The sequence below is a fragment of the Sodiomyces alkalinus genome, assembly GCF_003711515.1.
Source record: "Sodiomyces alkalinus F11 unplaced genomic scaffold SODALscaffold_2, whole genome shotgun sequence".
Lineage (NCBI taxonomy): Eukaryota > Fungi > Ascomycota > Sordariomycetes > Glomerellales > Plectosphaerellaceae > Sodiomyces > Sodiomyces alkalinus.
The window spans coordinates 3,945,966-3,972,753 of record NW_021167080.1 but is presented as its reverse complement, the minus strand read 5'-3'; the positions used below and the strand labels follow the sequence as shown (position 1 = coordinate 3,972,753).

Sequence of the window (26,788 nt, the reverse complement as noted above, 5' to 3'; positions counted from 1 at the left end):
GTGGTATACGTCGGCTTGGGTGTGGTATACGTCGGCTTGGGTGTGGTATACGTCGGCTTGGGTGTGTTATACGTCGGCGTAGCCCATTGAACGCAGTCGATGCTCGTATGGAACTCCCAGCCATCCGTCGTGACGGTGTTCACAACAGTTACGCAGCGATCGCGCAGATCGCCGCACCGTTCCCAATCGGGTGTATGTTCCTCGTACCTGTCATAATCGGAGCCGAATCCGGGGGGAACATCCCAAAGAGCCTGTCTTTCGAATGGATCGGTTGGTTCGGCGGTTGCTTTGGTCGTTTCCGTCGGCGTTACAGCGTGCGGGTCGGGGTACTCCTTCGGGGGCTGGTTTATAGCTGCCTCCGCCGTCTGTACAGCTGCTGCCTCTGCCATTCCTATCCCCCACTGGCTGCATTGGACTCCCGTGTTCGAGTCTCCGGCCAGGTGCCTGGTGATTTCGCATAGTCAGCTTAGCTGCCCAGTCTCCGAATAGAACGCCTGAAGATCACCCCTCCGACAACTGACACTGCGTGTGTCCTCGACGCAGGTACCGTCAGGGGCAAGGCAGGGCAAAGGCAACGCTGTTGAGAACATACTTGACCATCGCGCTGAAGGGATCCGGCCCCCCGACCAGGTGAAGGGCGGCCGTGATAGTTACGAAACGGCTGGACCGCATCATGTATTGATGAGAACTTTTCTTGTACGCGACCTTACGTCTTTCTGTGGGGATAAGCGGAAGGAGGGTGTAAGAAGAGTAGGGAGCTTCGGTCTAGCAGGCTCGTTGGCCGTCCTTTATACCACGTTGAGAGAGTTCCATCTCACACGACATACTACAGCCAACACGAGGCAGCAGTCGACAAGATCCCATAAAGTTCTGTTTGTGGACATCAGGAGGATGGTTTGGTTGACGCCACATTTGCCTCGTCCTGGACCGACTGGGAATTTCAGTGTTAGTACAAGGCGCCTTAAGTGGCAAGGGAGGAAAGGCGCACGTATCCTAGAAACCTTGAAACTTTGTCTTGCACCTTCGTGTCTCAAGCCTTCGTACCTTAGTTGAGAAGTGCAAAAAATGTCGTTATCCATGAAGCCTCTCAAACTAAACCCGAGGTCTAGGTTCTCGATACTTTGTCCCCTATTTGCCTTTGCCGGTGGCACCGTAATGCTTCACTTTAATGGCGACTTGAGTAAACTTTGACTGGAAGAAGTAGGAAGCACGAGAATTCTAATTAGCACATTCCTCATTGAATCCCGGGACATGAACTTACTTCGCGTCTTTCAGCTGCGAGCCTGCGGGAGGACAATGAGTTCAATAGCGTGTGGTGGTAGAGATGCAGACGATTAATGACCACATGCGACGCAAGCCACTACGACAGAAACTTGAACAGAAAAGAACAGAGCCTCGCACTTACTGGGTGGCAAAGCATACTGAGTAAAACGAAGCCACATTCATATCACGATATCCCCCCCGCATCGTCCGAAGCCGGGACGGGGAGAAGCGGCCTCGGGAGAAGGAGGCAGATCGTTCCCTCACCTCTCAGATTAGGAGTAGACGGTCTTTGCGTCAACTCAAGTTCTCTCCGTGCACGAGAATCCGCTTCCTGTTCTCTTCAAGGGTATCATTATTTGCCTCGCATGGAGTAATACGGAGCACATGCCGGTAACTCGTTTATGTCACACGGTAAACACTGCTCCACGGTCAGCTAAGAAGAGCCCCGCAACATCTCCCAAGACACGATATCGTGTTAGTTGGAAGGCAGGCAACATGAGGGGTGGATCGTACTCAATCACAAGCCACTCTCCCCGCCACATCCAGCTGCCCACCCATACGCCCAGGTTTACCTTGCTCGCGTATCGCTCGTCCGCCGACGTGAGGTTGATGACCATCCTGTGTCTTTCCGGCGCTAGCGCCCCTGCTGCGTCCTTAAAACCACCTGGTACTGCGGTGGGGTCCATGTAGCCGCTGCCGTGCATCTCTAATCTGGCACAGTTTTCATTTTTGTCAGCGAAACCCGCCCTTTAGACGTAGAGTAGACGCGACAAGGCTGTGAACCCGCAAAGAGATGTGAGGATGAAAGCAAAACGAGACTGGGCAGGGGGAAAGGGGGAAAGTGCGAACAGGGCGGGCGGCTCATCCTCGGTCCGAAACTTCAACATGGTATCTACGCGGCAGGTTTCCCGACGCTGGAGGCGCGATCTCGTTCGTTCGTGACCTTGGGCGTAGCCACCAGCCTGAAATGTGTGAATAAGAAGAGAAGAATAAAGTTGTCAGCCACAGGCTCTCATAGGTGGAGTCATGAACATAGCTCGGAGGTTCTCTCCGGGAATTCCCCCCGGCCCTTACCACGACAGTCCCGATTCCCAGCGAGCCCGACCAAGTCCCTCGCGAGACGGTCCAGAGTTCCGTGGCGCCCATATCGGGGACGTCCACCGTGGTGGCTTCTGTCTCAAAGTGTGTGGCCACTCGGAAGCTAAAGTCCAGCCAAGGCGGAGGCAAAGTTTTGGACACGGGAGTATGGCACAGAGGAGGATGCTTCGACGCCGAGGAGTGTGTGCCAGGACTGTTCTGCCTTCTCATGGCGTTGTCTTCCCCCATGCTATGAACTGTCGTCAGTGAGGTGAGACGGAGAAATACTGACGATATAAGTGGAGGTCGATGTGAATTAAAGAGCCGGGATATAAACAAAAGAACAAAAAAAAAAGGAGAGAAAAAGAAGAAGAAGAAAAAAAACCCCATCACTGTAATTGACGTCCGCTTTTGATTCATACCTCAGTCGATCCTCGATCCTCGATCCCCTGCTGCTAGGCGACAGCTCTGGCGCCGGCGTCGCCCAGCCTTCATGCTGCCATGCCCGTGCTGCCTCGGGTAACTTGTCAAAGTCGGTACGTGTCAGGATCCAGCTGGCATCCCAGTCGGTCGAGTCTAGCCATGCGCCAGGGGCCGAGCCCAGACTCAAGCCCACGGCGTCACTGCTTCCAACCGGGTGGATGAGTTTGTGAATTTCCATCAAGGCGATGACCGTGTGCTATACTGCTCTCGCTTGTCATCCACCTAGGAGTTGAAATGTCGGCCGAGTTGATACTACGTCGTCGTGCCTTGCCTTTTCTTCTCCGTGGTCCCCCCGAGAATGATGGGTATCGCCAATTAAACTGACAGAGCTATGCTATGGCACCCCCTGGGTTCAAGCAAGCCTGATGAAGGATACAATTACTCCGAGACAAGCGGCACGAGGGGAAGTAAAGTGGGAGGATCGTGCGTGCGGACGGGCAAAGATGTATGCTGGTCAAAGCAAGCTAAGCTCCCACTTCCGCAAACAAATCCACAATCAGGGGAATGATAATAATTTCTGCATTGCACCGGGAAGCCCTCGTTGTCCGCGGTTGGTCGAACACGAACACAGACCCAACAGAACAAGGCCGATCGAACGGCGGACTGATCGGAGATAAGCACTTGTAAGACCGAAAGGGGCAACTGCAGCAGTCCGTACGTACGGAGTTCACAGGTGACGAAATGGCAGGTCGGACGGGCTATCCTATCCCTTCACATTCCGAGTCCATTGACTTGCGAAGCCAATGAGCCTGCATCATGTTCGTGTAATCGTGAACTGATATGTCAGCAGGCGTTTCCTCCGATCGACCGCATCGCGTAGTGGACAATGTCGAACCGTCGCCCGAGTCTTCCGCGCCCCTGTTCTGTAACGGCTCATGCCAAGTGATGCGGAAAGTACAGAGTACGGAGTATAAGGAGAAGACTAGCAGTGTGGAGGGCCACCTCGGAGGTTTCCTTCTTGGCCTTTTCCGGATTTTGGACGATACAGATACATCAATATGCCTTTTCCAGGGCATATGCACTTTCTTTTTTCCAGTCGCTCCATATTCGTACCATCCATGATTCATCAATTGTGACAGTTATCGCCCTTGGCATCCGTGGAATGCCTTCAAGGCGCTTAAAAAAAAAAGAATCGCAGCCTATCCTTCACATAAGTGACGGGGAAATCATCTGCCGAAGAGAACCGAACCTGCCATTCATTGGCTGTCAAATCAAGACGGCTCGAAAAGTTGAATGAAGATCCTCCCTCCCCCAGGGAGGTTGGAGGGCCTCGAAGAGAAAGATCGTGCAGCACGACCATGCGTAAAGTACAGCGAGAAGCGAAGATGAAAATTGCCTTGTCCAGGTTCCGGTCAACGTCCTCCGTCAGGCGCAGCCAGCTCCCCGGTGGCGGTTCACAACTGAAGAAGAAAAAACAAATCCAGGTAAGTTTGGTGACTGCATGTCCAACTGAGAAATGCAATCGCGGGATTCATCCAGAGAAGGTTGGATACGGCCCAGGTGCTTAGGCGAATACAGTGGCCTGGCCGCCAGGAGGAAGCACGTTCTCAGCGAAACGACCTCGCATATTGCCTAATGACAGTCAGCATTCGAATATTCCCAGGTCTTTTTTTTGGGGGGGGGGGGGGGGGGCTGAGCGCTGGGCGGGCAAGCTATGAAGGCCAAAGCCAAAAACATACCAGCTGGGTAGTAGTTGCAGACAGAGTACCAGACGCCAACGTTGTTGTCAATGGTACCGGCCTGGCAGTAGTGGACGGCACAGCCAACAGTAGTAGTGTCGACCCAGACGACTTGGCTGAAGTGGCCCCATTTGTCGAAGTTGGTCATGTCGGGCTCGTTGCCATAGAACCGGGAAGAATATTTATTCAACTCTCCGTTGTACCACTGAGTGGTCGTCGCCTTCTTAATGGCCGCGGGGGCACCGAGCCTATCCCCGTCGGTAGCTCCCCAAAAGGCAAGGTTCTGTCCATAGCCACCACCACCGGGAGTCCTGTCACTGTTGTCAGCGGTCTTGCATTCTTTTGAAATCAAGATATGGAGCGGACGCCTACTCACAAGTCGTGGGCAAAAACGCAGGACCTGGCTGTCTGAAGGGCATAGCTGGCATAGTCGCTGCCCCAGGTCAAGGCAGGAGCGGAGTGGTTGAGGCGGTGAATGTTGTGAGAGAACAGAGCCGCCTCCTGTAGGTCGTTCGTCGTAGGGGGCGAAGGTGCGGATGGAGGCTGGGGCTGAGGGGCAGGGTCCGGTTGGCGTTCGGGTTCCGGTTCAGGTTCAGGTTCGGTCTCCGGCTCGGGCTGGGGCTGCGGGTTGGGGGCCGGAGCAGGAGCAGGAGCCGGAGCCGGAGCCGGAGCCGGGTTCGGCGAAGGACTCGGAGCCACCGTCACAGTCGAGAAGATAGGCGTGGGAATATCGTCCTCGGAATCGTTGGGCTTCTCGCCCAAAAGTTGGCCGGGGTAGGGAGTGGGCTCCTGGCCAGCAGTGACCGTGACAGTGACATACTTGACATCCCAGACTGTTTCCATGGCACGCTTATCGATAGCAGCACCCAAGGCCAGGACGGCGCTGGCGGCAGCGAGGAAAACCGAGTTCTTCATGTTGACGGTATTCCTTCCGTGTGGCCTAAGAGAAAATGTGTCTAAGAAAGTTAGCTTCGCCTGCGAAGTTTGGTTGAAGCGAATTCATATGGATTGGAAAAGGCGACAGAGTTCAAAAAGAGATCATTCATGCGAAAGAGAAATCCACAGAGAAAAGTGAACTGGGATACGCCATAAGTAGGTAGCCATGAGGGCTCCGACAGGGCAACGCACATTCCCACTGCTTCCAGGGACAAGTCGTGGGAGTAAGACATGACGGCGTAGTGTGTCCCATGGAGAGACTAGATGTCCTTCGAACGCAGTTGTGGGGTCCCAATTGGTTGTGAACAATGCGTTTGTACAAAAAAGAAGAATGCTGCGACCCTTTGCCGCAAGCAATGCTCGACTGCCACGTGTATCTGGCATGCTGGTGTGCGATTTGTGAGGGGAGATGTGTATGGGAGGGAGAACACGGAAAACTCAAGGAACAATAAGTTGGAAATTGGCACGGGAGGGATAGATATTGGAGCATCGAAACATCGAAACATGTAGGTGCGAACGCGAAACAGACGATAAGCCGGACATTTGCGCTCCTAGAATCGCACCTACCTTATTGACTCCTGATTTTCGTCTTGCTCTCGGAGTCGAGTTCTTCGTTACAGCACTGCTGATGGTTCCGTCAAGGACCTTGGGGCGAAATTCCGACACAATGAGTCGAGGGGGGGAGTGTGAAGGAGTGAGAAGTCCGAGAAGGAGTGAAATGTGATAAGAGTGAGTCGTGGCTCTTTTCGTGGGTTCGGACAGCGCAATAAAAGAATAAAAAATCAAAGGAAAGAACGTGTCGCCGAGACGAACACTGAGAAGGAGTGGAAGGAGGAAAAAGGTGGTTGTCAAAGGAGTGGACTGAGGTCGGATAGACAGGTCTCTTCAAGAGATGGAGAAGGAGAAACAGGAGTATAAGAGGGGAAACAAGGGAGCAGGAAGGGACGGACGTCGGGCTAAAAAGCATCGGTCAGTGGCACCTGCTTGGCGGGTTTCTAGGTGCTGGCGTTGCTGTGCATGGCATGGGAAGGGGCATCTGGGGGAGATGAGGGACAAGCCTACGGTGTCCGCGATCCCTGCCCTTGACACCTTCCATCTCTGTACTAATTATGGCAGGTACCACATCTACGGAGTGCGGAGTGCGGCAGTACGAAGGATATAGGGGTTAGCCGTTGTCAGAATGGGAAATACCCAAGGAGGAGGTTAAATGTCAAGAGACGGCGCCCAAGAAGCAAGTCGTATCGGACTTTGTAGAATCGGTCGTGTGAAAATGAGACGCACCACATTATAAACTCTTTCTCCTTCCGGAGTAGGGTCCTGTGATCCATTGTGAAGGGCCCTTTTACTTTGTAGACATGGACGGGAGGAGCCAGTCTGCGACCGACCCCTTAAGGGTGGGGCGGCTGCAAAAGCGGTTCCTGACGCCAATCACAGCTACCGCCAATCTTTTCCCGAAACGGCCCCCTAAGATCTGGTACCTTGCAGGAGCATCCAGCGCTGGTGCCATCTTCGAAAGATTTACTACAGGGATGCGTCATACTGATTGCGGAAATCCTGAGAATTTCAGTGGTTCTGCGACGCCGGTCCTAAACGTCTCCGACCCACTAACGGAGCACCCACTTATTCTGAAACGATCCTAATTTCAACGGACAAGATTATGGATATACTTGCAAAATCGGTCCTCTAACTCACATATGAGGTTGTCCTCCCTCATCTATTACTGCATATTTGGTAACTACCGAGGTGTTTTTGGCGCCGTACATAGGCACAACCCTCTTTTCTGCATTCTCGGGGTCCAGTGGTTCAACAGAGAGGCGGTCGCCCCTACGGACAACGTAAAGGCCTCGGTCATACAACTTTGTATGATTTTGGCATGTGCCCAGCCCGATTTGAATTTGAACCAGAGAACAGCGCCGTGCCTCGGACATGGATCGTGGATGAATAAGCTCGGTGACAATCATCCTTGACCCCAAGTCACATAACTGGCAGATATCTGGAGTAGGAGAGAGCGTTCGGTGGCCCGGTGTTGGGACAATCAATAATGTCAATTGAATTCCGCACTCGATCCGAAATCAGGCATGCGAAAATATAAAGCTACCTACCTACCCTAGAAATGCGGCGCTATCTTTCAACATTGCAATCGATATCCATATCAACTATTAGCTCATTGTTATCTCCACGATGAAGAAGTTGGAACTACATAAATTTCTATTTCAGATGCCTTCCCATGATCCCCCCGTTGCCTGTGGTCCGACCCGTGAGCCCAGCAAGCCCATCACATCGACTAATCAAGGGCAGCAGTCCTGAGGCCCCCTGTGGATTCCATTTGCCAAATCGATATTGCTCTCAAAGACGACACAGTAGTACTCGATACTGAAAATGACCGGACATCCCTGGGCTCAAACGAACGTTGTTGTCCCTTACAGATATCCATTGTGAATGGTTTTTTACTATACGTGGAACGATGTCTCAGGGCGTCCCACTATCACAGCTATAAGCTTCCTCTTCTCCGGGGAGAAACTTCACCAGTCCTGCAATCAATGTTGACTGATTAAGGCGTCGAGATACGACGAGCCCTCGTGACAAGCTTACTATGACCGTATGAATACATAGCCACCATCGGTGAGCGGCCAGCATCACCGGACTCGAGACTGGCGGGTTGGAATGGCCGGAGGGGCATATCAGAATTGCGTCTGTCAATTAAAGTATGACTGTCCATCCTGCTGATTTACATCAGAGACTTTGGCCAGAGTATGTCGCAACACTGGTAATAATACAGGCAGGACAATATCATAGACATGTTTTCTCTAGCTATCCCTCTGCCCCTTTCGTCTGCCCTTCCGGTTAATCCCGTCAGTAGCAGGTAGATATGCCAATCCGTTTCTATCACATTCTATCACATAAGCCACGGTATAGTGCTCTCCTATTAGTTAGAGGTGCCCCACTATCCTCGCTTAGAAGGTGGCAGATATATTTAGGACACGTATACCCGCCCCCTTTTTCTTTCTCTTTTATAGATAATACAATCATACATTTCCTGAATCAACGCTCCCTGTAAGCACGCTCCCGTTAATTTAATAGTTATAAGCCCGGGTAGTAGCAGTAACCAGTAACTTCCTACTAATCTATTATCTACGTTGATTTTTATATACTTCTATAGTATTACGGAGCCCTCCTATGCTCTCTCTCCTAATAATAAGCTTTTATTCGCTAAACCCTTACTCGACACTATATCGAATAAGCTCGAGATCACGGCTAAAGCGCTTGGCATCCCGCGCCTTAAATCCACGCGGTAATAGGCCGATTAGATCTTCTATATCCAGTCGTATACGTAAGGGATAGAGGTCTAGGCACTACTTGATCCTAGCTAAAAGGATAAGCCAGATAACTGTCCTAAGTATATTATACCTAAATCCCTGGATTAACTACGCGAATAGTATTCCTAAGGCGAGGGCGACGATATTATCGTGCCCTCGACGTAGGAGCTTATACGCCTCGCCGAAATCGAGAATTAGCAGACTATAGCCCAGAATTAAAAGCTCGGTCGCCTTATTAAGGCGCTAGATAAGGCTAATTAACTACTTAAAACCACCGTGGAGACCTCTACCTATTAACAGGCTATCGAAGAGGCTATTAAAAAATATCCTGGCTACAATAAGGAAAAATAAAATAGACACTTTACGTTACGCCACGTAATAAAAGAACTTAAGAGTAGCTTCGCTCTAAGCAGTATTTACACGAAGGAAGAGGTAAGACGAGTATACGAAAAGTATCTATAAGACGCTCGTTAAGCTAACACTAAAGTGGCTATATAGTATACGGAGTAGAATACCCTTATTAGACGCGTATATTAGTAAAAGGTAGCCGAGATTAAAGGACCCACTACTATTCGGAACTTCTTTATAGTAGTTAGATAGAAGTTTACGCCTATTTAGGCAGAAACTAAGCTTTAGGAGCTAGTGATAAAAGAGGTCCGCGGCGATAAGATTTCCGATCTTCTAATATACGGCCGCGAGTTTAACGCTATTATAAGCGCTTTAACCACGGACGGCACGCGCTATAGCGTTTACGCGACCCTAAGAGACCGCTTAGATAATAACGAAGGCGGAAAGAAGCCTAAGAAGAAGAGCACTAATTACCCCTATTAACGCGAATATACTTAGAAGCCAGAGCACTATAATAAGCTAGAGTATACTCTAACCGGAAAATACGAGTAGAGATCTAACACCTACGTTAACGATAAGTGGTATAAGGAGATACGGAAGGAGATTAAGCTCCTAAAGTGGAAAAGCTTACGCGAAAAACTATTAAAAAAGGGATAGGAAAGCTCGGAGAGCGGTAATAGTAAGGGTGGGGGTAGGTATCCTAGGAAGGTTATTATAACTATCCTGGATCCCGCCCTTATCTATATTATAGAAGAGGTCCCTAGGATTTATACCGCGCTCCGACTAGGCCCCTACCCGCTCTTATAGAGTACTCTTCTTAATACTTATAGCGTAACTTACCTTATTAACTTAATTAACCTGCTTATTCTAGGTTCCTTCGTTCTTATAAAGGGATCTATCGAATCCGGTATAACCGACTTTCCGATTATTAGCAAAGGTAAACGGCTTTTTAAGAGAATCCTTAATAGACCTCTAAGTGCTCCGAAAGCTAACTTAGAGCTTAACGATATAGTCGTTATAGAGGGATTTAACACGAATATTATATCGGAAGCTTTATTATATAAGGTTAGGATCTAGTATTCGGGATATAACTACTTATTACGCTTTAGAATAGCGGAGAAGAGCGTGGTCTTATTAAAGCTGCTTCGATGCTTTAATATAACTATCCTTTAGTATAAGCTAATTTTATCTTCTTCTTCTTATTCGTTACTCTAACCGATACTACGTGGTGTTATTCCGATTAATTACGACTATTAATATATACTAGTTATAGTAGTCGATCGACTATTAAGAGCTTACCGATATTACCGACCTTCCTAAGACCCTCCGCATCTACGAGTCGATAAAGAATATTTATAGCACTTAAAAGCAGGCTATCTTAGACTAAACGCTCTACGAGTATTAGTTTATAATGCTAGGAACGTGTTAATTAAGGGAACTAAGCGGATAGACTATAAGATATACTCTAGAACCTAGGCACGTTAAGTTATATCTCGACACACGTTAGAATACCGCTCCCTATAACCGTTTTAGCGTATTTATTAGGATTTTTAAGAGCTACCTAAGAGCTATAACGGTATACGATATCTTCTTATAATAAAGGACGAATACAGCGGCTAGATCTACGTACTGCCTTTAGCTTCGAAAAACAGCTTTACGGTTTATAACGCGCTATACGTCTTTGAACGATAGGTTAATCGGCAGTTTATATTATATATCTATAAGATACGCAGTAATAACGAGCCCTTAATTGTTAATCTAGTAGGGGATTTAATAACCTAGCTATAGGCGAGTAGTTAAGGGATCGATATAGAAATTATCCCGCCCTACACCTATAAACTAAACGGAGGCAGCGAAAGAGCCGGTTAACTAATTATTATAAAGTCTAATGCTATACTTAACGGAGCAGGAATTCTGCTAGATAAATAGCTAGAGAGTATTAGATCGGTAGTATTATTATATAATATAAGTCCCTTATAATGACACGGATAAAAATCCCTAGTAGAAATCCTCGACTTATAGTTTAGAAAGAATACGCCGATTCTAATAAGAGAGTATATAGCCGACTAACGCCCTGATTAGAGTGGTATTTATGCCTATAGCTACCGCGCCTATCTAATAGCAAGGGATAATAAGGCTAGGAGGAATAGGAAACTATATAAGGTTTAACTAAGGGGATATATTAGGTATCTTATAGGTTATATTACCTATAATATTTACCGAGTATAGATTCTATAGCTTTAGAAGGTTATTATAACGCGTAATATACAGTTTAACGAGCAGCTATTTTATAAACCATAGCTCGAAGAAGCAGAATAGATCCCGGAGCCCGAGGCGAGGAACTAGCTTATAACTTACGAAATATAAGAAGATAAAGATAACGACTTTATCCTATAGGCCTACCCTCCGGGTAGATTAATTAACAGCGTACCTTCTAGAGAATAAGCATAGTCCACGGGTTTAAACTCGGGGGTAGGAGTAGTAGAGGCATAAATAAATGCTTTTTCGCTACTACTAGATATAGACGTACCCAGTATACCCGAACCGCCCGTAATAGGACTTTAAACCCTACGCGTAATACCTAATCCTTAGAGCAGAAATCTTCAGGTTATAAGCGTAGAGCCGTAGTCTTCGGAGGAACTCTTAATTAATAATTCTTCTAACTAATAAGATAACGGAGCGGCCACCTAAGAAGACACCTAACTGACACGCTAGGATTATATATACTAGAGCTTAATACGGACACTTCGACGATTTTAACTATAGAAAGGAGTACGTAGGCGACGGTATAAGGACTAGCTACCCCTAATCCGTACTATAGTATTAGCCGCACTATAGGGTCCGGATCTAAACCACCTATCCGACCGACTCCTAAGATAACCGCCCACTAAAGGAAAAAGAGTTTACTAGTAAAGGAAGTAACGCGCGCTAGCGTAAGAATCACCGATCGCCGTGCTTAAGGAAAGACTATTCGGATTAATCCACGGATATATTAGGCAGAGCCAGATATACCTTTAACTTATGCCTTTTTCTTATCTAATTAATATGAAGAGCGCTAGGACGGGCCAGAAGGGCTTCTAACCTTTAATTTAATAATCCTCGGAGTAGTCGATACTAAAATAAATACCCGTTTAAAAGCTAAAAGAGAGGCTAGGACATCACCGAAGCCCTTAATCGACGGTAGGGTTTATCGCGACTACCTAAAGGCTACACTAAGGTATTAGCGGGAGCTTATTAACTACCCGATACGTGAACGGTTTAAGGAAGCCGCACAGAAGGAGGTAAATAAGCTAATTACGAAGCGTATATAGAGGGAAATTAAGCGCTTAGAGGTAAAGTTAAAGCCTCTTTCGTTAAAGTGGGTTTTTACCTATAAGTTCGACTAAGAAGGATATCTCGAACGATATAAAGCACGCTTATATATTCGAGGGGACTTACAGGAGAGCTTAATAATTAAGGGAACCTACGTAGTAACGCTCGCTAAACGATCTTTTCGTATTATTATAGCCCTAGCTACTTAGTTTAATCTAGAGATTAAGTAACTTAATATCGTTAACGCCTTCGTTAACGCCTTCGTTAACGCCTAAAGGAGTAAAACAGAAACGCCCGTTATATACGAACTTCCCGATAGATTTAAGCAGCCCGATAAGTACTTAGAGCTCGATAAAGCACTATATAGACTACGCGACTCGCCTAGACTATAGTTCTAGACCTTCGCGGCCACCCTAACAGACTTAGGGATAGAGGTAAGTAAGGAAGAACCGTGCCTATACTACACTAAGGCTCGAGACGTATTCGTTATCTTCTTTATAGACGATATTCTTATATTATTTTATAGACATAGTGCTATAAACGGCCTTAGGATTATTGAAGGAATTAAAGTAAGGTTTAAAGTATCGGAAAAAAGGGAAGCCGATTAGTTTTTAGGTATTAAGATCACTTAAGATCGTCCTCGACGTAAGGTTTTCCTCTCCCACGACTTATATATCGAAAAGATCGTAGCCAGGTTTAAATTAAACGCTCTAAATACCTACCTAATAATCCCTATTGTAGTTATAGAATACCGGAAGAGAGAAGACGAAGCTACCGCTTAAGAGATTAAATCTTATTAAGAAAAGGTCGGATTAATGCTTTATATAGTAGTTATAATACGTCTTAATATAGTATTCGCCGCCTTTATCCTCTCCCGCTTTCTTAGAAACCCCTCTCCCGAGCACTATAAGGCGGTAGACTAAGCTATCCGCTCTTTATTTATAATAAGGGACCTCTTAATTTAGGACGGATTAAGCACTGGTTTATAGGCGATAGTTATCGTAAGTAACGCCTCTTTTATAGACGATTTAGACACACGAAGATCTTTACAGGGTTACCTTATTAGCCTATTTAGTGGATTAGTTATATAGAAAGCAATAAGGTAAGTAACGGTAATAACGTCTATAACCGAAGCAGAGCTACTCGCTTTAGAGTAAGTAGCGAAAGAAATAATAGGTTTAAAGCGTCTTTTCGTCGAAATACACTTTAATCCAGAATCTCCTTAGGATATCCACTATAATAACACGTAAACGATACGTCTAATAGTCGATAATAGTTTTAGGATCGAGACTAGGCTTCGCTATATAGATATATAGCGCTTTTAGGTATAGTAGGAGAACGTAAAGGGATTATTCAGAGTCGTATATCTTACTACGAATTTAATACTAGCGGACGGATTAATAAAAGCACTTCCACGATAAAAATTCGAGAACTTCCGAGTATATCTTAATATAATCAGTGCACGGAGGGGGTGGAAAGAAGTAGTTCAAGTCGAAATTCCCGCGCCCTAGGCGCACCACGCGCCGGCGGTTTAGTTAATTCAGTAAAAGGAAGGGTATATCGTTATCTTAATACCATAATACTATACTAGACCCTAAAAGTAAATCCTAAAACCCTAAAAAGATAATATCGGAGCACACCAGTAAAGTTACTAAGCTCTATTAGTGCTATCCTAAGCACTATCCTGCGTAATATTTACGCTATTTCCTTCAGTAGGAGGAGTAATAATAAAACTATTCTCCCGTAAAATATCTATTATAACTCCCGCGAGCTAGGAGGTAGAATTACTACTTAAAGCAGTAGCGGGGAGCTAGTTTAACTCTCCCTTAAGTTCTTCCTTACTGAAAAACTTCTCGTTATCGTCGTCCTCTATTAACTTGATTATAAACTTTACCGTCTATTTAAGCTTAGCGAAGAACTACGCGAGACTAGTTAGTTAGAGCTTTTATCCTTAGAAATAAAGCGATAAACGCACCTTCTTATTATCGTCCTCCGAGTCTTTATCGATTTTTCGGACTATAATATAGTCGAATAGAATTTTAACTAATAAGACGAGGCTAGAAAAACTATAAGCATAGGTCAGCGGTCGTAAAGCTTAATAGCGTATATATCTTTAAGCCAATACGAAATAGAGCACACGATTATAATCGTAAAGCGCCTTAGATAGGGGGTAAGAACTTATATAGGGTGGTATATATAGTTTCTATCCTTACACTTTTAGCACCTATTAGAGCGCCTAGGAACGGAAACACAGTAATTAAAGGAGCGCTATTTTCCAGAATAAATACCCTTTACGTATTCGAGGCAGGGCGGTTCGAATAGGACTAGAATAAAATCGTCGTTGGTATCGTTATTATTATTATTACCACTACCCTTAGCAGTCTATTAAGAATTAGCTAAGGTCTAGAGTAATTAGATCCAGAATAAACGCGCTAAAATAACTTATAGTAGCACCCTTTTTACCGGCACCCTTACCCTTATTCTTCTTAATGCTATTAGATAAAGCCTTTTTCGCCGCCGCCGCACGAGTGACCGCCGAGAGAGTAGGAGGAGCCTAAGACAACGCTACTAGTTAGCACGCGCTACTAAAAATAAAGCTCCGATACTCACTATATCGCTATTATTATTATTTTTATTACTGTTAATAGAAAACATTTAGAAAATTTGGATCAAAATCGTTAAAAAATCCTTAAAAACAACGGAACGAGGGTTATAAGAGGGAAGATCCAAAAGCTCCAAAACGCCGGCATAACGCCTTTAATTTATCTACAGAAGGCCCTACTATCACCTATTTACTACTACTATTAATAGTACTTTTCCTTTGTTATTTACTACTATTATTATTATTCTTTACTGTTTTACAGCTTTTACTCCTGCCTTTTAACTCGATATTAAGGGTATTATATAACCCTTTAAGGCTATTTTAAGGTTAAAAACAAGGCTAGGTTAAGGTCAGGCTAAGTAATCGTTCCGTTAATCACGGCGTAATAATTAGGGGGTATATTATATTCTATCACGTGAGCCACGGTATAGTGCTCTCCTATTGGTTAGAGGTGCCCTACTATCCTCGCTTAGAAGGTGGCAGATATATTTAGGACACGTACACCCGCCCCCTTTTTCTTTCTCTTTTATAGATAATATAATCATACATTTCCTGAATCAACGCTCCCTGTAATCACGCTCCCGTTAATTCAACAGTTTCACACAAAACTACAACGGGCCTATCCACATGAGACTGTGAGTTTAGCAGCTGCTATTGTCACCACTCTCGCGTATAAACCCATAGCTACTGAGGTTGTGACGTCCTCGGTGGTCCCCATTGTCGAGGAAAGTTTGATATCGTCATCATCGTGCAGGGGTTGGAAAGACCGACGGTTTAGAATGGTTCTCACCAGCTTTTAGAATGGGGACGGCGGCTGTCCAATTACTCCTCCGTCAATAATTGCACCGGAAACCAGACGCTTGACACTCTACGGAATTGGGTCGGGTTTGTGAAGCTAAGACACAACGTATAGTCTTGCCGACACATAAGGTAATTCAGATGCAGCAAGGCCAGAAACAAAACCCAACCAGACGACGAAAAACGTGACGAGAAAACGGATTCTTTGATTTGATGCATGCCCTATTTACACGGCTCTATATCTGACCGTCGCCGCCAACTGCTTTCGCCATTCTCAAAAAAAAACCCCCCATTCGTACACGGCACCAGTGGGCTTAAACAAAATCAACTCTCCATCGCCGCCTGCGCTCACGAGGCCTGCTTAGCAGCCTCGGCCTTGCTAGGCGGAATGAAGGGCTTGGATTCGAGGGGGTTGACGGAGTGGTTGGCGTAGATCTGTTGTTGTCTCAGCTCGACGGGGATGGCGCCAGGTCGTTGGTCAGGAATCGTCTTCTCGAGTTTCTGCAAAAAAAAAAAAAAAAAAAAAAAAATCGTCAGCCCACTTGACCGCATTGGGGATTGCGTTGAAGCGGAAGAATGGGGGCAATGATGCTGTGGCCAAGGCGAGACCGCGGAAGAAGGAGACGCACCAGGTTCTCGTAAACACACTTGTTGAACTTCCACTCTTGGGGACGGCACTGGTAGAGCTGGTGGTTGTTGTTTTCGATGCAGTTCCAGTGGGCGCGGAATGTCTCGAGACAGTGGGCGTTGATATCAGAAAGCCTGTAGTTTGTAATTGGCATCTCTAAATCAGCTTCGATCCCAGCGGCGAAATAGAGAAAGAGACAGCTTCGGCCCAACTAGGGGACGGTAGATAGGGTACCGTCCTCGCACAAGAAGGAAGCGGTGCTACAAAGCCGGACGGAGGAATATAAACGTACACGCTCTGAGCACACCTCGTCACCCTTCGGCCCTCCTTCATGCAGTCGAACTCGCCCCGGCCGTTGGCGTCGGTCTTGCACTTCATGTAGTCATCGTTGTAGTCGCGGCAGCGGGCGCCTATGAAGAAAGAGGCCGAGAGAAGGGGCGCAGAGCTGGCACCGATCTCCTGGACCTTGGGGATCGAGTCCGGGAGGGGGGTGGTGTCATAGTGGAACTGCTGATTGAACCTGGGCAGAGGGAGTTAGCCGGACAGGCCGATTCGACGGGGGCCATTGCATTGGACGACGGGGTCAATTGAGCCCCGAACCAGAAGTAAGGCGTAGGAACGTACTGCGGCCGTCGGTTCGCCATGGTTGCGACTTTGAGGGGGTGGTATTCGTCGAGGGACAACGAGTCGTGATGTATCAATGCCGGGAAGTCGCCGGTTGCGATTTGGACATGATGAGGTTGGAATCGACGGCTTCTGATTGGGTCGGTTCTGGGTGGGTCGCGAGGCTGGCTGGTGCTTTCAAGGCTGCTCGGTCAGGCCACGGTGAAGGTACTCTGTATATGTACCTACAGCTCCCAGCAGCTGTAATTTGTTTTCGCGTCCTGGGGAGCCAACATTGAGCTAAGAGGTGCGGATAAGGCAGGACAACCAAACTTGCGGCTGCTTCCAGATCAAGCCCTCTCCTTCTCACTGGAGGATTCGAGCATCTCCTTTTTTTCTTCTTTTTCGTCCCCATTCTCTTTTCATCCTCTCAATTCTCTCCTTCGTTTGGGTTCTGTTGCCAGGCACTGGAAGAAAAAAGTGCTTATTCCTCCTCTTATTCAACGTAACATCCGCCCTTTTACAGAAAAAAAAAATTACTTGTCGTCCGGTTCTGCTTCTTCGACAAAAAAAAAGACCTTCCACCTCATCGAGACCATGAGCTTATTCGGAAAGCCGGCCGCGCAAAGCGGCGGCGGGAGCCTCTTCGGTGGCAGCTTGTTCGGGCAGCCGCAGCAACAGCAACAGCAACAGCAACAGCAACCTCAGCAGCAGCAGCATCAGCAGGGCGGATTGTTCGGAACTCAACAGACCCAACAAAACCAAGGAACATCGAGTCTTTTTGGCAACCAGCAGAAACCTGCCGCGACGGGCAGTCTGTTCGGCGGACAACCACAACAACAAAATCAAGGCACAACAAGTATATTTGGTGGACAGCAGCAACCACAGAACCAGGGTACGACCAGTCTGTTTGCGGGACAGCAGAACCAGGGCACATCGAGCTTGTTCGGGGGCTCTCTGGCGCAACCTCAGCAACAGCAACAGCTCCAACAACAACAACGACATCAACAACAACAACAACCGCAGCTGATGCCTGTTCTCGCGCAGTCGCAGGCGCAGCTATCAAGCTCTCTGTGGCAGCCGAATGATACACCACGTATGTCTCATGTTTTCACTGCTTTCCCAGCCCCGTTTCAGTCCTCTCCCAAACTGTCTTGTTCCACCCGCCCCCCTTTTGAAGGCTTTCGGTTAACGCTTGGGTCTTCTTTCTTTCGCATAGGAAACCAGAAGCCGCCCATTGAGCAAATCGCGACGACGTTCCGAAAGTGGCACCCGGACGACCCCAGCTGCGTGTTCCGCCACTACTTCTACAACAAGGTGGACGAAGCGGCGGTCCCTTTCTACAAGCCGGGGCCGAACGAGGACCCGAAAGAATGGGAGGAAGCGCTGCAGAACAAGCCGGGGCAGGGATTCATCCCGGTGCTCTGCGCCGGGTCCGCGGGGCTGGCGAACCGGCTGCAGACGCAGAAGCGGGTGGTGGCCGAGCACAACGTGCGGCTGCACCAGGTCAACGCCAGCCTGGACGCGATCCTGTCGCGGCACGACCTCGAGACGAGCGTACGGGCGCTGGCGGCGCGGCGGCGGCACGTGGCGCTGCGGCAGCGCTGCCTCGCCCTCGCGGCGCGCGTCCAGGTCCTGCGCAACCGCGGCTACGCGCTCAGCGGCGACGAGGACGACTTGCGGGCCAAGCTGGCCGAGTTGGACCGCTCTGTCCAGGACCCGGCGCTGAGCGCGCGCGAGGAGGAGCTGTGGAGCAGGCTGATCCAGATCCGGGAGTGCGCCGACCAGGTCTTGAAGGAGGCGAGCAAGCCGGCTGTGGCTAATGGGGAGACCCTGGGTGAGGAGACGGAATGGAAGGTTAAAAAGGTATGTTTTTTTTTTCTTTTTTTCTTTTTTTTTCTTTGGGGGGGGTTGGCTTGGTCCTTCCCCAGTCCTCTGTGCCAAAAAAAAAAAAAAAAAAGGCTGGCGCGCTTGTAGTTGATGTTGTTTCATGCTTACAATGTTATAGGTGCTCGAAGACTACGGCAAGCAGATCCAGCACCTCAAGAAAGAAATCGAGTCCATCACCAAAGATTATGAATTGTGGGAGAAGGAGATGGACGCGCGGTGAAGAGGCATATCGATGGTTTATGCCGGGGAGGGATAGGGACCATTGTGTTCGATGTAAGGTCCGCAGGATTTGTAGGCGATTGAGCTTCGGCTCAAGCTATGGCTCCGGCGTAGCGTGTTTCTATTTGAACGAAGGTCGCGTGGTAACATAGTGGCATGGGGAGGAAGAACACCGGCGAAGACGAGACACAATTGATACCATCAGAAACCCCGGAGATGTCCGTCTTCCAATTATCATGACGCATTGTCTATTCCAAGGGCGGGGTGATTTCGGCGCCCCTGATGCCGATTATACTACAATATATTGTACACTGGTGCCATTCTGCACATGCTGGGCCATTCGTTCTGATATCGTGGCACTCGCGAAGCTCCCCGTGTGTTGATTGCGGGGAAGTCTTGTTACTCTATATCCATCGTGATGCGGACAGAGCAATTGGATGGTTGTTACTAGCCTGTAGCTAGACGTGACAAAGCGAAGAAATGATTCGTATTCGAGAGGCTTAGAACATGCTGGAGACGGCATTGACGGCGAAAGGAGCTTTGAGGAGAGAAACAAGCTAGGTCAGCAGGTGAAAGTTGCCAGTAGCAAGGAGTGGACGGTAGCAATGAGCCGGTGGAGGGTTAGAGAAGGGACTTACAGAGGTAGAGCATGACGGTAGAGACGAGGACCTGCTGGATGGTGAAGTTGGCCTCGGCCTCCATCTGCTTGATCTCCTCGGGGGAGAGCTGGGGGGGTGCGACTAAAAGTAGAGAAAAAGAAAAAGGGATGGATGGTCAGCGCTCTGAGGGATGGATGGAAAGATGGTCGGCTAGGGAAGGGGAAATAGTCTGCTTACATCCTCCGAACATCTTGAGTGTTTTCAAAAGCCGAGAGAAGATCTAAGATGTATGTATCTCGAAGAGTGTCGATATGGACTGGTGTTTGTGTGGGTCGTTGATTCGAGGTTTGACAGTTGACCCTGATGATTGACGCCTTGGATGTTGATGTCGTCGTCGTTTGGTCCAGCGAAAATTTACCCCAAGGCTGATGACATAAGAAACCTACCATGAGCTCTACAGTATCAACGTACTTTCGTCGGCAACTGCTACCAGCTGGGAAAGTGGAGAAACGTACAAGTATGTGTCCGCGGGACCTGAGTATAAGCTCCACTTTTGATGACTCGGCACCGGGCGACCGGGCCCGGGAACGAACGAAAGCCACTGCCAAATTGTTACCTAATGCAAGGTCCGAGTCGGGGGAAAGGCCGCCACAGGTCACGAAAAAAATGCTTCGTATCGGCTGTTGGTCAGCAAAAATGACAGGGTACATGATACGATACGTACAGGCATGTCCCCGAAACATGCAGAATACCGACGTAAACACCGCATCAACACTGTAGATATACCTTATCTCACATGTCAAAAACAGTGTTATCTGTGTCCCGTTCCCAGCCGAAGATGACGCCCAAGGTTTCCTGTCCGTCCCTCCACAAACAACCTGGGAAGGTCTCCCGATACACTCCCCGACAAGGTCCCCCGATTGCTTTACACGAGGGGGGCGGGTTGGCCGATTTCTCACCGACATCTCCATTTTATTTTCTTTTTTTGTCCTTATTCCGTTTTCCTTTTCTATTTCCTTTGAACCTCACTTGCTTATCTGCTTCTTGAGTTCAAGCGAGGCAATTCCGAGACCAAGATATACGCAATTTGGAGTCTTAGTTTCCTGAGGGATAGCTGGGAGCTGCTCACCGTTAACCCTCCGCCCTTCCCCCCCCATCCCCTTCCCCCATTGACTCTCGTCTCTTCTCTCTTCTCTTCGCCGAGGAGGGCCTATTCGTCACAATGGCTTCCTCTAGGTTATGTCTCCCTCGTCAGCTGCCATTGAGGATATCATCAGCTAGGGTGGCTGGCTCTGGCCTCACTGTCGCCGGCCGCTCGACATTGACCTCGGCAACAGCGAGGAACCTCTCTATCACCTCTCGATCGTCAGCCAGCCCGCTACGACGAGGAATTCGCTACTTCAGCTTCACATCCCTTCAGTCCCATGCTCTCGGCAAGGACACCATCTCAGACCCGTCCCTGGAGCCCCTCACTGAACTGCAATCCTTCGTCCCCCGCCATATCGGCCCGGACGCCCATGATGCCCAGGAGATGCTCAAGGCCCTCTCCCCCGAGGCCAAGTCCCTCGACGAGTTCATCTCCCAGGTCATTCCGGCCGATATTCTTTCTGAACGAGCCAACCTCGTTCCCAATGGCGACAAGCCCCTGCTCGAGAGCGACATCGCGGCACGGGCCGACGAGCTGAAGCTTCGGGAGACGTATGCTTGTCCCATGATCGGCGCCGGTTATTACCCCAGCATCACGCCCAAGGTCATCCAGACCAACGTGCTGGAGAACCCGGCCTGGTACACCAGCTACACCCCTTACCAACCCGAGATCAGCCAGGGCCGCCTCGAGTCCCTGCTGAACTACCAGACCATGGTTTCCGACCTCACCGCCCTACCCATCTCGAACGCGAGCTTGTTGGACGAGGGAACCGCCGCCGCCGAAGCCGTGACCCTCTCCTTGAACGCCCTACCTACATCCAGGGCGAAGCGGCCGGGCAAGACCTACGTCGTCTCCGATATGATCCACCCGCAGACCCTCTCCGTCCTCCAGGGTCGGAGCGAGGGTTTCGGCATCAAGATCGAGAAGATGGACCTCTCCGCCCCCGATGCCCACCAGCGCATACAGGCCCTGGGCGACGACTTGGTCGGTGTCATGGTCCAGTACCCCGATACCAGGGGCCACGTCGAGGATTTTAGGTCCCTGGCCGAGGTCGTCCACGGCCAAAAGGCGCTCCTCAGCGTGGCCACCGACCTCCTCGCGCTGACGCTGCTCACCCCGCCGGGCGAATGGGGCGCCGACATCGCTTTCGGCACCGCCCAGCGCTTCGGCATTCCTCTCGGCTTTGGCGGTCCGCATGCCGCCTTCTTCGCCGTCACGGAAGCCCACAAGAGGAAGATCCCCGGCCGTCTCATCGGCGTCTCCAAGGACCGGAACGGCCGCCCGGCCCTGCGTCTGGCCCTGCAGACAAGAGAACAGCACATTCGCCGGGAGAAGGCGACGAGCAACGTCTGCACGGCGCAGGCTCTGCTGGCCAACATGAGCTCCCTGTACGCCGTCTATCACGGGCCCCAGGGCCTGAGGGAGATCGCCGAGAGGGTTGTCTCGCGCGCGCGCGGCGTTCAGGCGTTGGCCCAGCAGTTCGGCCTCGAGGTCGAGCAGCCTCGGAACAGCCCGGATGGACAGGTCCTCTTCGACACGGTGGTGGTGAAGGCCGGCGAAGATCTCGCCGAGACCATCATCGAGAAGGGAGAGCAGCTGGGCCTCCACTTCCGCCGGCTGGGCGGCGGCGACATCGGCATCAGCATCGGCGAGGCCACGGATCTCAAGGCCTTCGACAGGCTGGCGGCCACTTTCGCCTCGGCGACGGGACGTGAGGTGGCTGCTGCCAGTTCCGACTCGGCCGCCGAGCTCTTTCACAAGGACGCGAGCAGCGTCCACGCGTCGTTGCCGGCGTCGTTCCGGCGGACGTCTGACTACCTGACGCACCCGGTCTTCAACACCCACCGGAGCGAGACGGAGGTGCTGCGCTACATCTACCACCTCCAGTCGAAAGACCTGTCGCTGGTCCACTCCATGATCCCCCTCGGCTCTTGCACCATGAAGCTGAACGGCGCCACCGAGATGTCGCTCATCTCCAAGGACACCTTCGCCACGCCTCACCCGTACACCGACCCGAAGCACATGTCGGCGTACCTCAAGCTCGTCAAGGAGCTGGAGGACCAGCTCTCGGGCATCACGGCCATGGACGCCACCACGCTCCAGCCCAACTCGGGCGCGCAGGGTGAGTTCGCCGGGCTGCGCGTGATCAGCAAGTACCTCGAGCAGCAGGGCGGCGCCAGGAAGCGGGACATCTGCCTGATCCCCAAGTCGGCGCACGGCACCAACCCGGCGTCGGCGGCCATGGCGGGCATGCGGGTGGTGCCCATCGAGTGCGACAACCTGACGGGCAACCTGGACCTGGCGGACCTGGAGGCCAAGTGCAAGAAGCACGCGGCGGAGCTGGCGGCCATCATGATCACGTACCCCAGCACCTTTGGCGTGTTCGAGCCGCACATCAAGAAGGTGTGCGACATGGTGCACGAGCACGGCGGGCAGGTGTACATGGACGGCGCCAACATGAACGCGCAGATCGGGCTCTCGTCGCCCGGCGAGATCGGGGCCGACGTGTGCCACCTGAACCTGCACAAGACGTTCTGCATCCCGCACGGCGGCGGCGGCCCCGGCGTGGGGCCGATCTGCGTCAAGAAGCACCTGGCGCCGTTCCTCCCCGGGCTGCACCCGGCGGACGGGCAGGCGATGATCAGCAGCGCGCCGTACGGCAGCGCGGGCATCCTGCCGATCCCGTGGGCGTACAACTCGCTGATGGGCGACAAGGGCCTGCGGCTGGCGACCAAGATGGCGATCCTCAACGCCAACTACCTGCTCTCGCGGCTCAAGCCGCACTACAAGGTCCTGTACACCAACGAGGCGGGGCGGTGCGCGCACGAGTTTATCCTGGACGCGCGGCCGTTCGCCAAGACGGCCGGGGTCGAGGCCATCGACATCGCGAAGCGGCTGCAGGACTACGGGTTCCACGCGCCCACCATGTCGTGGCCCGTGGCCAACACGCTGATGATCGAACCGACGGAGAGCGAGAGCAAGGAGGAGCTCGACCGGTTCGTCGACGCGCTGGTCGCCATCCGGGGGGAGATCCGCGAGGTCGAGGAGGGCCGGCAGCCGCGCGAGGGCAACGTGCTCAAGAACGCGCCGCACCCGCAGACGGACGTCATCCTGGGCGACGGCGAGGGAACGTGGGAGAGGCCTTACTCGAGGGAGAAGGCCGCCTATCCTCTGCCGTGGCTGCGGGAGAAGAAGTTTTGGCCCAGCGTGGCGAGGGTGGACGATGGTGAGTTTTATAGTCCCCCCTTCTTTGTTTTTATTTTTTTCTCGTTTTCTTTTCTTTCTTTTCTTTCTTTTCTTTCTTTTCTTTCTTTTCTTTCTTTTCTTTCTTTTCTTTCTTTTCTAACTAACAGAATAGCTTACGGCGATACAAATCTCTTCTGCACCTGCCCCCCTGTCGAAGACACCACGGGCGAGGCGTAAGAAACGGAGGCATATGGCGATTCCACGGCCGGGCTTGTAACGATAGACCTGGAGGCGACCTCGACAACAGTTCACATCTGGGCCAACTGCCAACCACAATATCATGCACGGACTAGATCAATTCAACATTCAGCGAGAATTCAACACTTGAGCGGCGTCCGGAAAAAGGAAAGGGACGGTCTTAATTTAACATATAAAGCGATTCAGCGGTTCAACCTAGGATCTAAACGACGAGGCGTGTGGCTGATTTTTATTTTGCATCTCTTTTATTATTATTTGGTTACTTGGCCTTGGTCAGATATTCGTCTCAACAGGAATCAGGAGTGCAAGAGTTAAATAGAGCGACACAGTCCCAGAGCCTCGACAATAGAAGTGGAATCTCCAAGTTGTCCCAGGTGAACTCGGTGTAGTTCGGTCAACGTCACTCACCGAGATTACGTAGAGATACGTACATAAGTTATCAAGTAAGGTAACTGTACACCGAAGAAATCATTACCCCGCCCCCGCCATTGAGCATGGGAAAATCTTCGAATTATTAAAAAAAGAAAACAAAAAGAAAAAAAAAAAGTTCATCTGCTTATCAAGCAACTTCATTACTAAACAGTCACTTCTCTCTCCCTCTCCTCTCCCTCTCCTCTCCCTCTGCCTATCCCCGACACTTCATTACTATTCAACCTCGTCTGCTTCTGTCTCGACACAATTAGATCGGAAACGAACGACGTCCCTCCCACAAATCGCTTCCCCCCCGCCCGTCATGTCTGCACGCCGCGATGAACATGAAGCCGAAGACCAGTCCGAGGTTCTCAACGCCGACGATGTAGGCGAAGAGATCCCCATGAACGACGATGAAGGCGACGTCGCCATGGACTCCGACACAGAAGAGCTCATCTTCCAAAACGACTCCATCGCCTTCTTCGACGGCCACGCCGACTCCGTCTTCAGCATCGCTCAACACCCCGTCTACCCATCGCTCATCGCCACGGGAGGATCCGAAGGTGAAGCCGACGACGCACCCGGCAAGGGCTACGTCATCGACACCAGCGCCGCCCCCGACCGACCCGTCCTCCCTTCAAGCTACAGCGGCGCCGACCCGACCAAGACCACCGAGCTCGACGCCCTCTTCACCATAGAGGGCCACACCGACTCCATCAACGCCCTCACCTTCACCCTTCCCCGTGGCGACTTCCTCGTCAGCGCCGGTCTCGACGGCCGTCTGCGCGCCTACACCGTCACCCTCTCCGCCGCACAGAACCCAAGCCAGGCCTCGAACCAACCCGCCGCCACCCTGTCCTTCCTGGCCGAGGCCCAGGAGGTGCCCGAGATCAACTGGATCGCCCCCTGCCCGTCCCCCGAATATCCCAACACCGTGGCCCTGGGCGCCTCCGACAACTCCGTCTGGGTCTACACCATCGACCCGGCCGCCGACCCGCAGAACCCGCTCCAGGTCGTCAACAGCTACTGGCTCCACACCGCCCCCTGCACCGCCGGCGCCTGGACCCCGGACGGCGCCCTCCTCGCCACCGTCGCCGAGGACAGCTCCCTCTACGCCTGGGACGTGTGGGGCCTCGGCGCCGCCCGCGGCGTCGTCGAGTCCAACGGCCAGACCGTCGTCAGCCTGACGGGCGAGGACCAGCGCTTCGAGGTCGAGGGCGGGTTGTACTCTGTCGCTGTCGAGCCGAACGGGACGTACCTTGCCGTGGGTGGCGCGGAGGGCCATATCAGGATCGTGTCGCTGCCGCGGCTGGGCGGTGGTGGTGGTGGTGGTGGTGGTGGTGCGTCGTCAACAGCGGCGGCATCTGGCGGCGGCAAAACAGCCAGGGGGGCAAAGACGGGAGGCGGCAAAGCTTCTGCGTCATCGTCGTCGTCGTCGTCGTCGCAACAGGTCTCTGCGGGTGGGCAGATCCTCGCCAGCCTGAAGACCCAGTCGGAGAGCATCGAGACCCTCTCGTTCGTCTCGCCCTCCGGTGGCTTGCCGAACCAGCAGACCACCCTCCTTGCCGCCGGCAGCGTTGATGGTAGCATCGCTGTCTACGACGCCACGCGCCGCTTCGCTGTGCGGCGTAACATTGCCGGCGCCCATGAGGACCATAGTGTCGTCAAAGTCGAATTCATCCCCGGTACGTGGCTCCTCACGAGCTGTGGTATGGATGGCGTCGTGCGGAGGTGGGATTTGCGTGGTGGCAGTTCGAATGCGGCTGCCGCACGACAGAATCCCCCCGCTGCGGCTGGTGGTGCGGCTCCCGGCCCGACCGCTTCGGATGCCGGTTTGGTGAAGGAATGGAAAGGACATCGTGGTGATGGCGAGGGCGGTGGCGTGTTGGGCTTTGTTCAGGGGAGCACGGGAGAGAGGGTGATTACGGCGGGCGATGATGGTGTCGTGTTGGTTTTCGAAGCGTAAAAGCCAAAAGTCCTACGTATATCTACGTTGTACATACCTCAAGATGAGCCCGACGAACCTCAGGTC

General features: G+C 51.0%; 10 protein-coding genes across 10 annotated transcripts in view; 4 read left to right on the top strand and 6 right to left on the bottom strand.

Moving 5' to 3' along the window:
* Nucleotides 1-841, bottom strand: part of SODALDRAFT_109770 (hypothetical protein) — a 2,172-nt gene extending 1,331 nt beyond the window's left edge. The window contains exons 1-2 of the mRNA XM_028606538.1: nucleotides 593-841; nucleotides 31-444 (exon numbers count right to left, since the gene is read on the bottom strand). Coding sequence (XP_028468828.1) covers nucleotides 31-444; nucleotides 593-675 — 497 coding nt within the window. The 5' untranslated portion in view covers nucleotides 676-841. The remainder of the gene's footprint in view (nucleotides 1-30; nucleotides 445-592) is intronic.
* On the top strand, nucleotides 572-1,154 carry SODALDRAFT_109914 (hypothetical protein). Its single transcript, XM_028606540.1, has one exon. The coding sequence runs from the start codon at nucleotides 682-684 to the stop codon at nucleotides 1,051-1,053; it is 372 nt and encodes a 123-aa protein (XP_028468827.1). The 5' UTR covers nucleotides 572-681; the 3' UTR covers nucleotides 1,054-1,154.
* Nucleotides 1,155-1,824: 670 nt separating this feature from the next.
* SODALDRAFT_109843 (hypothetical protein) lies at nucleotides 1,825-2,943 on the bottom strand. The gene is made up of 3 exons (XM_028606539.1): nucleotides 2,338-2,943; nucleotides 2,113-2,225; nucleotides 1,825-1,969 (listed from the first exon to the last, which is right to left on the bottom strand). Exons 1-3 carry the CDS (start codon nucleotides 2,758-2,760, stop codon nucleotides 1,918-1,920), a joined length of 588 nt encoding a protein of 195 aa, XP_028468826.1. The 5' UTR covers nucleotides 2,761-2,943; the 3' UTR covers nucleotides 1,825-1,917.
* Nucleotides 2,944-3,460: 517 nt separating this feature from the next.
* On the bottom strand, nucleotides 3,461-4,108 carry SODALDRAFT_109730 (hypothetical protein). The gene has a single exon (XM_028606537.1). It carries the CDS (start codon nucleotides 3,888-3,890, stop codon nucleotides 3,522-3,524), a length of 369 nt encoding a protein of 122 aa, XP_028468825.1. The 5' UTR covers nucleotides 3,891-4,108; the 3' UTR covers nucleotides 3,461-3,521.
* A 219-nt stretch (nucleotides 4,109-4,327) lies between these two features.
* On the bottom strand, nucleotides 4,328-5,345 carry SODALDRAFT_271472 (PR-1-like protein; the record flags this gene model as incomplete). The annotated part of the gene is made up of 3 exons (XM_028607777.1): nucleotides 4,328-4,395; nucleotides 4,503-4,813; nucleotides 4,879-5,345. The coding sequence occupies 3 exons, from the start codon at nucleotides 5,343-5,345 to the stop codon at nucleotides 4,328-4,330; spliced, it is 846 nt and encodes a 281-aa protein (XP_028468824.1).
* A 10,638-nt stretch (nucleotides 5,346-15,983) lies between these two features.
* Nucleotides 15,984-17,087, bottom strand: SODALDRAFT_349114 (NADH-ubiquinone oxidoreductase 20.8 kDa subunit; the record flags this gene model as incomplete). The annotated part of the gene is made up of 4 exons (XM_028613407.1): nucleotides 15,984-16,316; nucleotides 16,445-16,577; nucleotides 16,736-16,963; nucleotides 17,068-17,087. 4 exons carry the CDS (start codon nucleotides 17,085-17,087, stop codon nucleotides 16,164-16,166), a joined length of 534 nt encoding a protein of 177 aa, XP_028468823.1. The 3' UTR covers nucleotides 15,984-16,163.
* A 220-nt stretch (nucleotides 17,088-17,307) lies between these two features.
* On the top strand, nucleotides 17,308-19,492 carry SODALDRAFT_330733 (hypothetical protein). The gene is made up of 3 exons (XM_028611278.1): nucleotides 17,308-18,142; nucleotides 18,266-18,912; nucleotides 19,055-19,492. Exons 1-3 carry the CDS (start codon nucleotides 17,644-17,646, stop codon nucleotides 19,154-19,156), a joined length of 1,248 nt encoding a protein of 415 aa, XP_028468822.1. The 5' UTR covers nucleotides 17,308-17,643; the 3' UTR covers nucleotides 19,157-19,492.
* SODALDRAFT_376743 (hypothetical protein) lies at nucleotides 19,183-20,725 on the bottom strand (the record flags this gene model as incomplete). Its single annotated transcript, XM_028614840.1, has 6 exons — nucleotides 19,183-19,693; nucleotides 19,794-19,895; nucleotides 19,992-20,004; nucleotides 20,072-20,423; nucleotides 20,551-20,609; nucleotides 20,714-20,725. The coding sequence occupies 6 exons, from the start codon at nucleotides 20,723-20,725 to the stop codon at nucleotides 19,656-19,658; spliced, it is 576 nt and encodes a 191-aa protein (XP_028468821.1). The 3' UTR covers nucleotides 19,183-19,655.
* A 164-nt stretch (nucleotides 20,726-20,889) lies between these two features.
* SODALDRAFT_109651 (glycine dehydrogenase) lies at nucleotides 20,890-24,727 on the top strand. The gene is made up of 2 exons (XM_028606536.1): nucleotides 20,890-24,127; nucleotides 24,260-24,727. Exons 1-2 carry the CDS (start codon nucleotides 20,977-20,979, stop codon nucleotides 24,322-24,324), a joined length of 3,216 nt encoding a protein of 1,071 aa, XP_028468820.1. The 5' UTR covers nucleotides 20,890-20,976; the 3' UTR covers nucleotides 24,325-24,727.
* A 351-nt stretch (nucleotides 24,728-25,078) lies between these two features.
* On the top strand, nucleotides 25,079-26,722 carry SODALDRAFT_271052 (ribosome biogenesis protein Sqt1; the record flags this gene model as incomplete). The annotated part of the gene is made up of 2 exons (XM_028607748.1): nucleotides 25,079-26,090; nucleotides 26,160-26,722. The coding sequence occupies 2 exons, from the start codon at nucleotides 25,079-25,081 to the stop codon at nucleotides 26,720-26,722; spliced, it is 1,575 nt and encodes a 524-aa protein (XP_028468819.1).
* Between the last annotated feature and the right edge of the window lie 66 nt (nucleotides 26,723-26,788).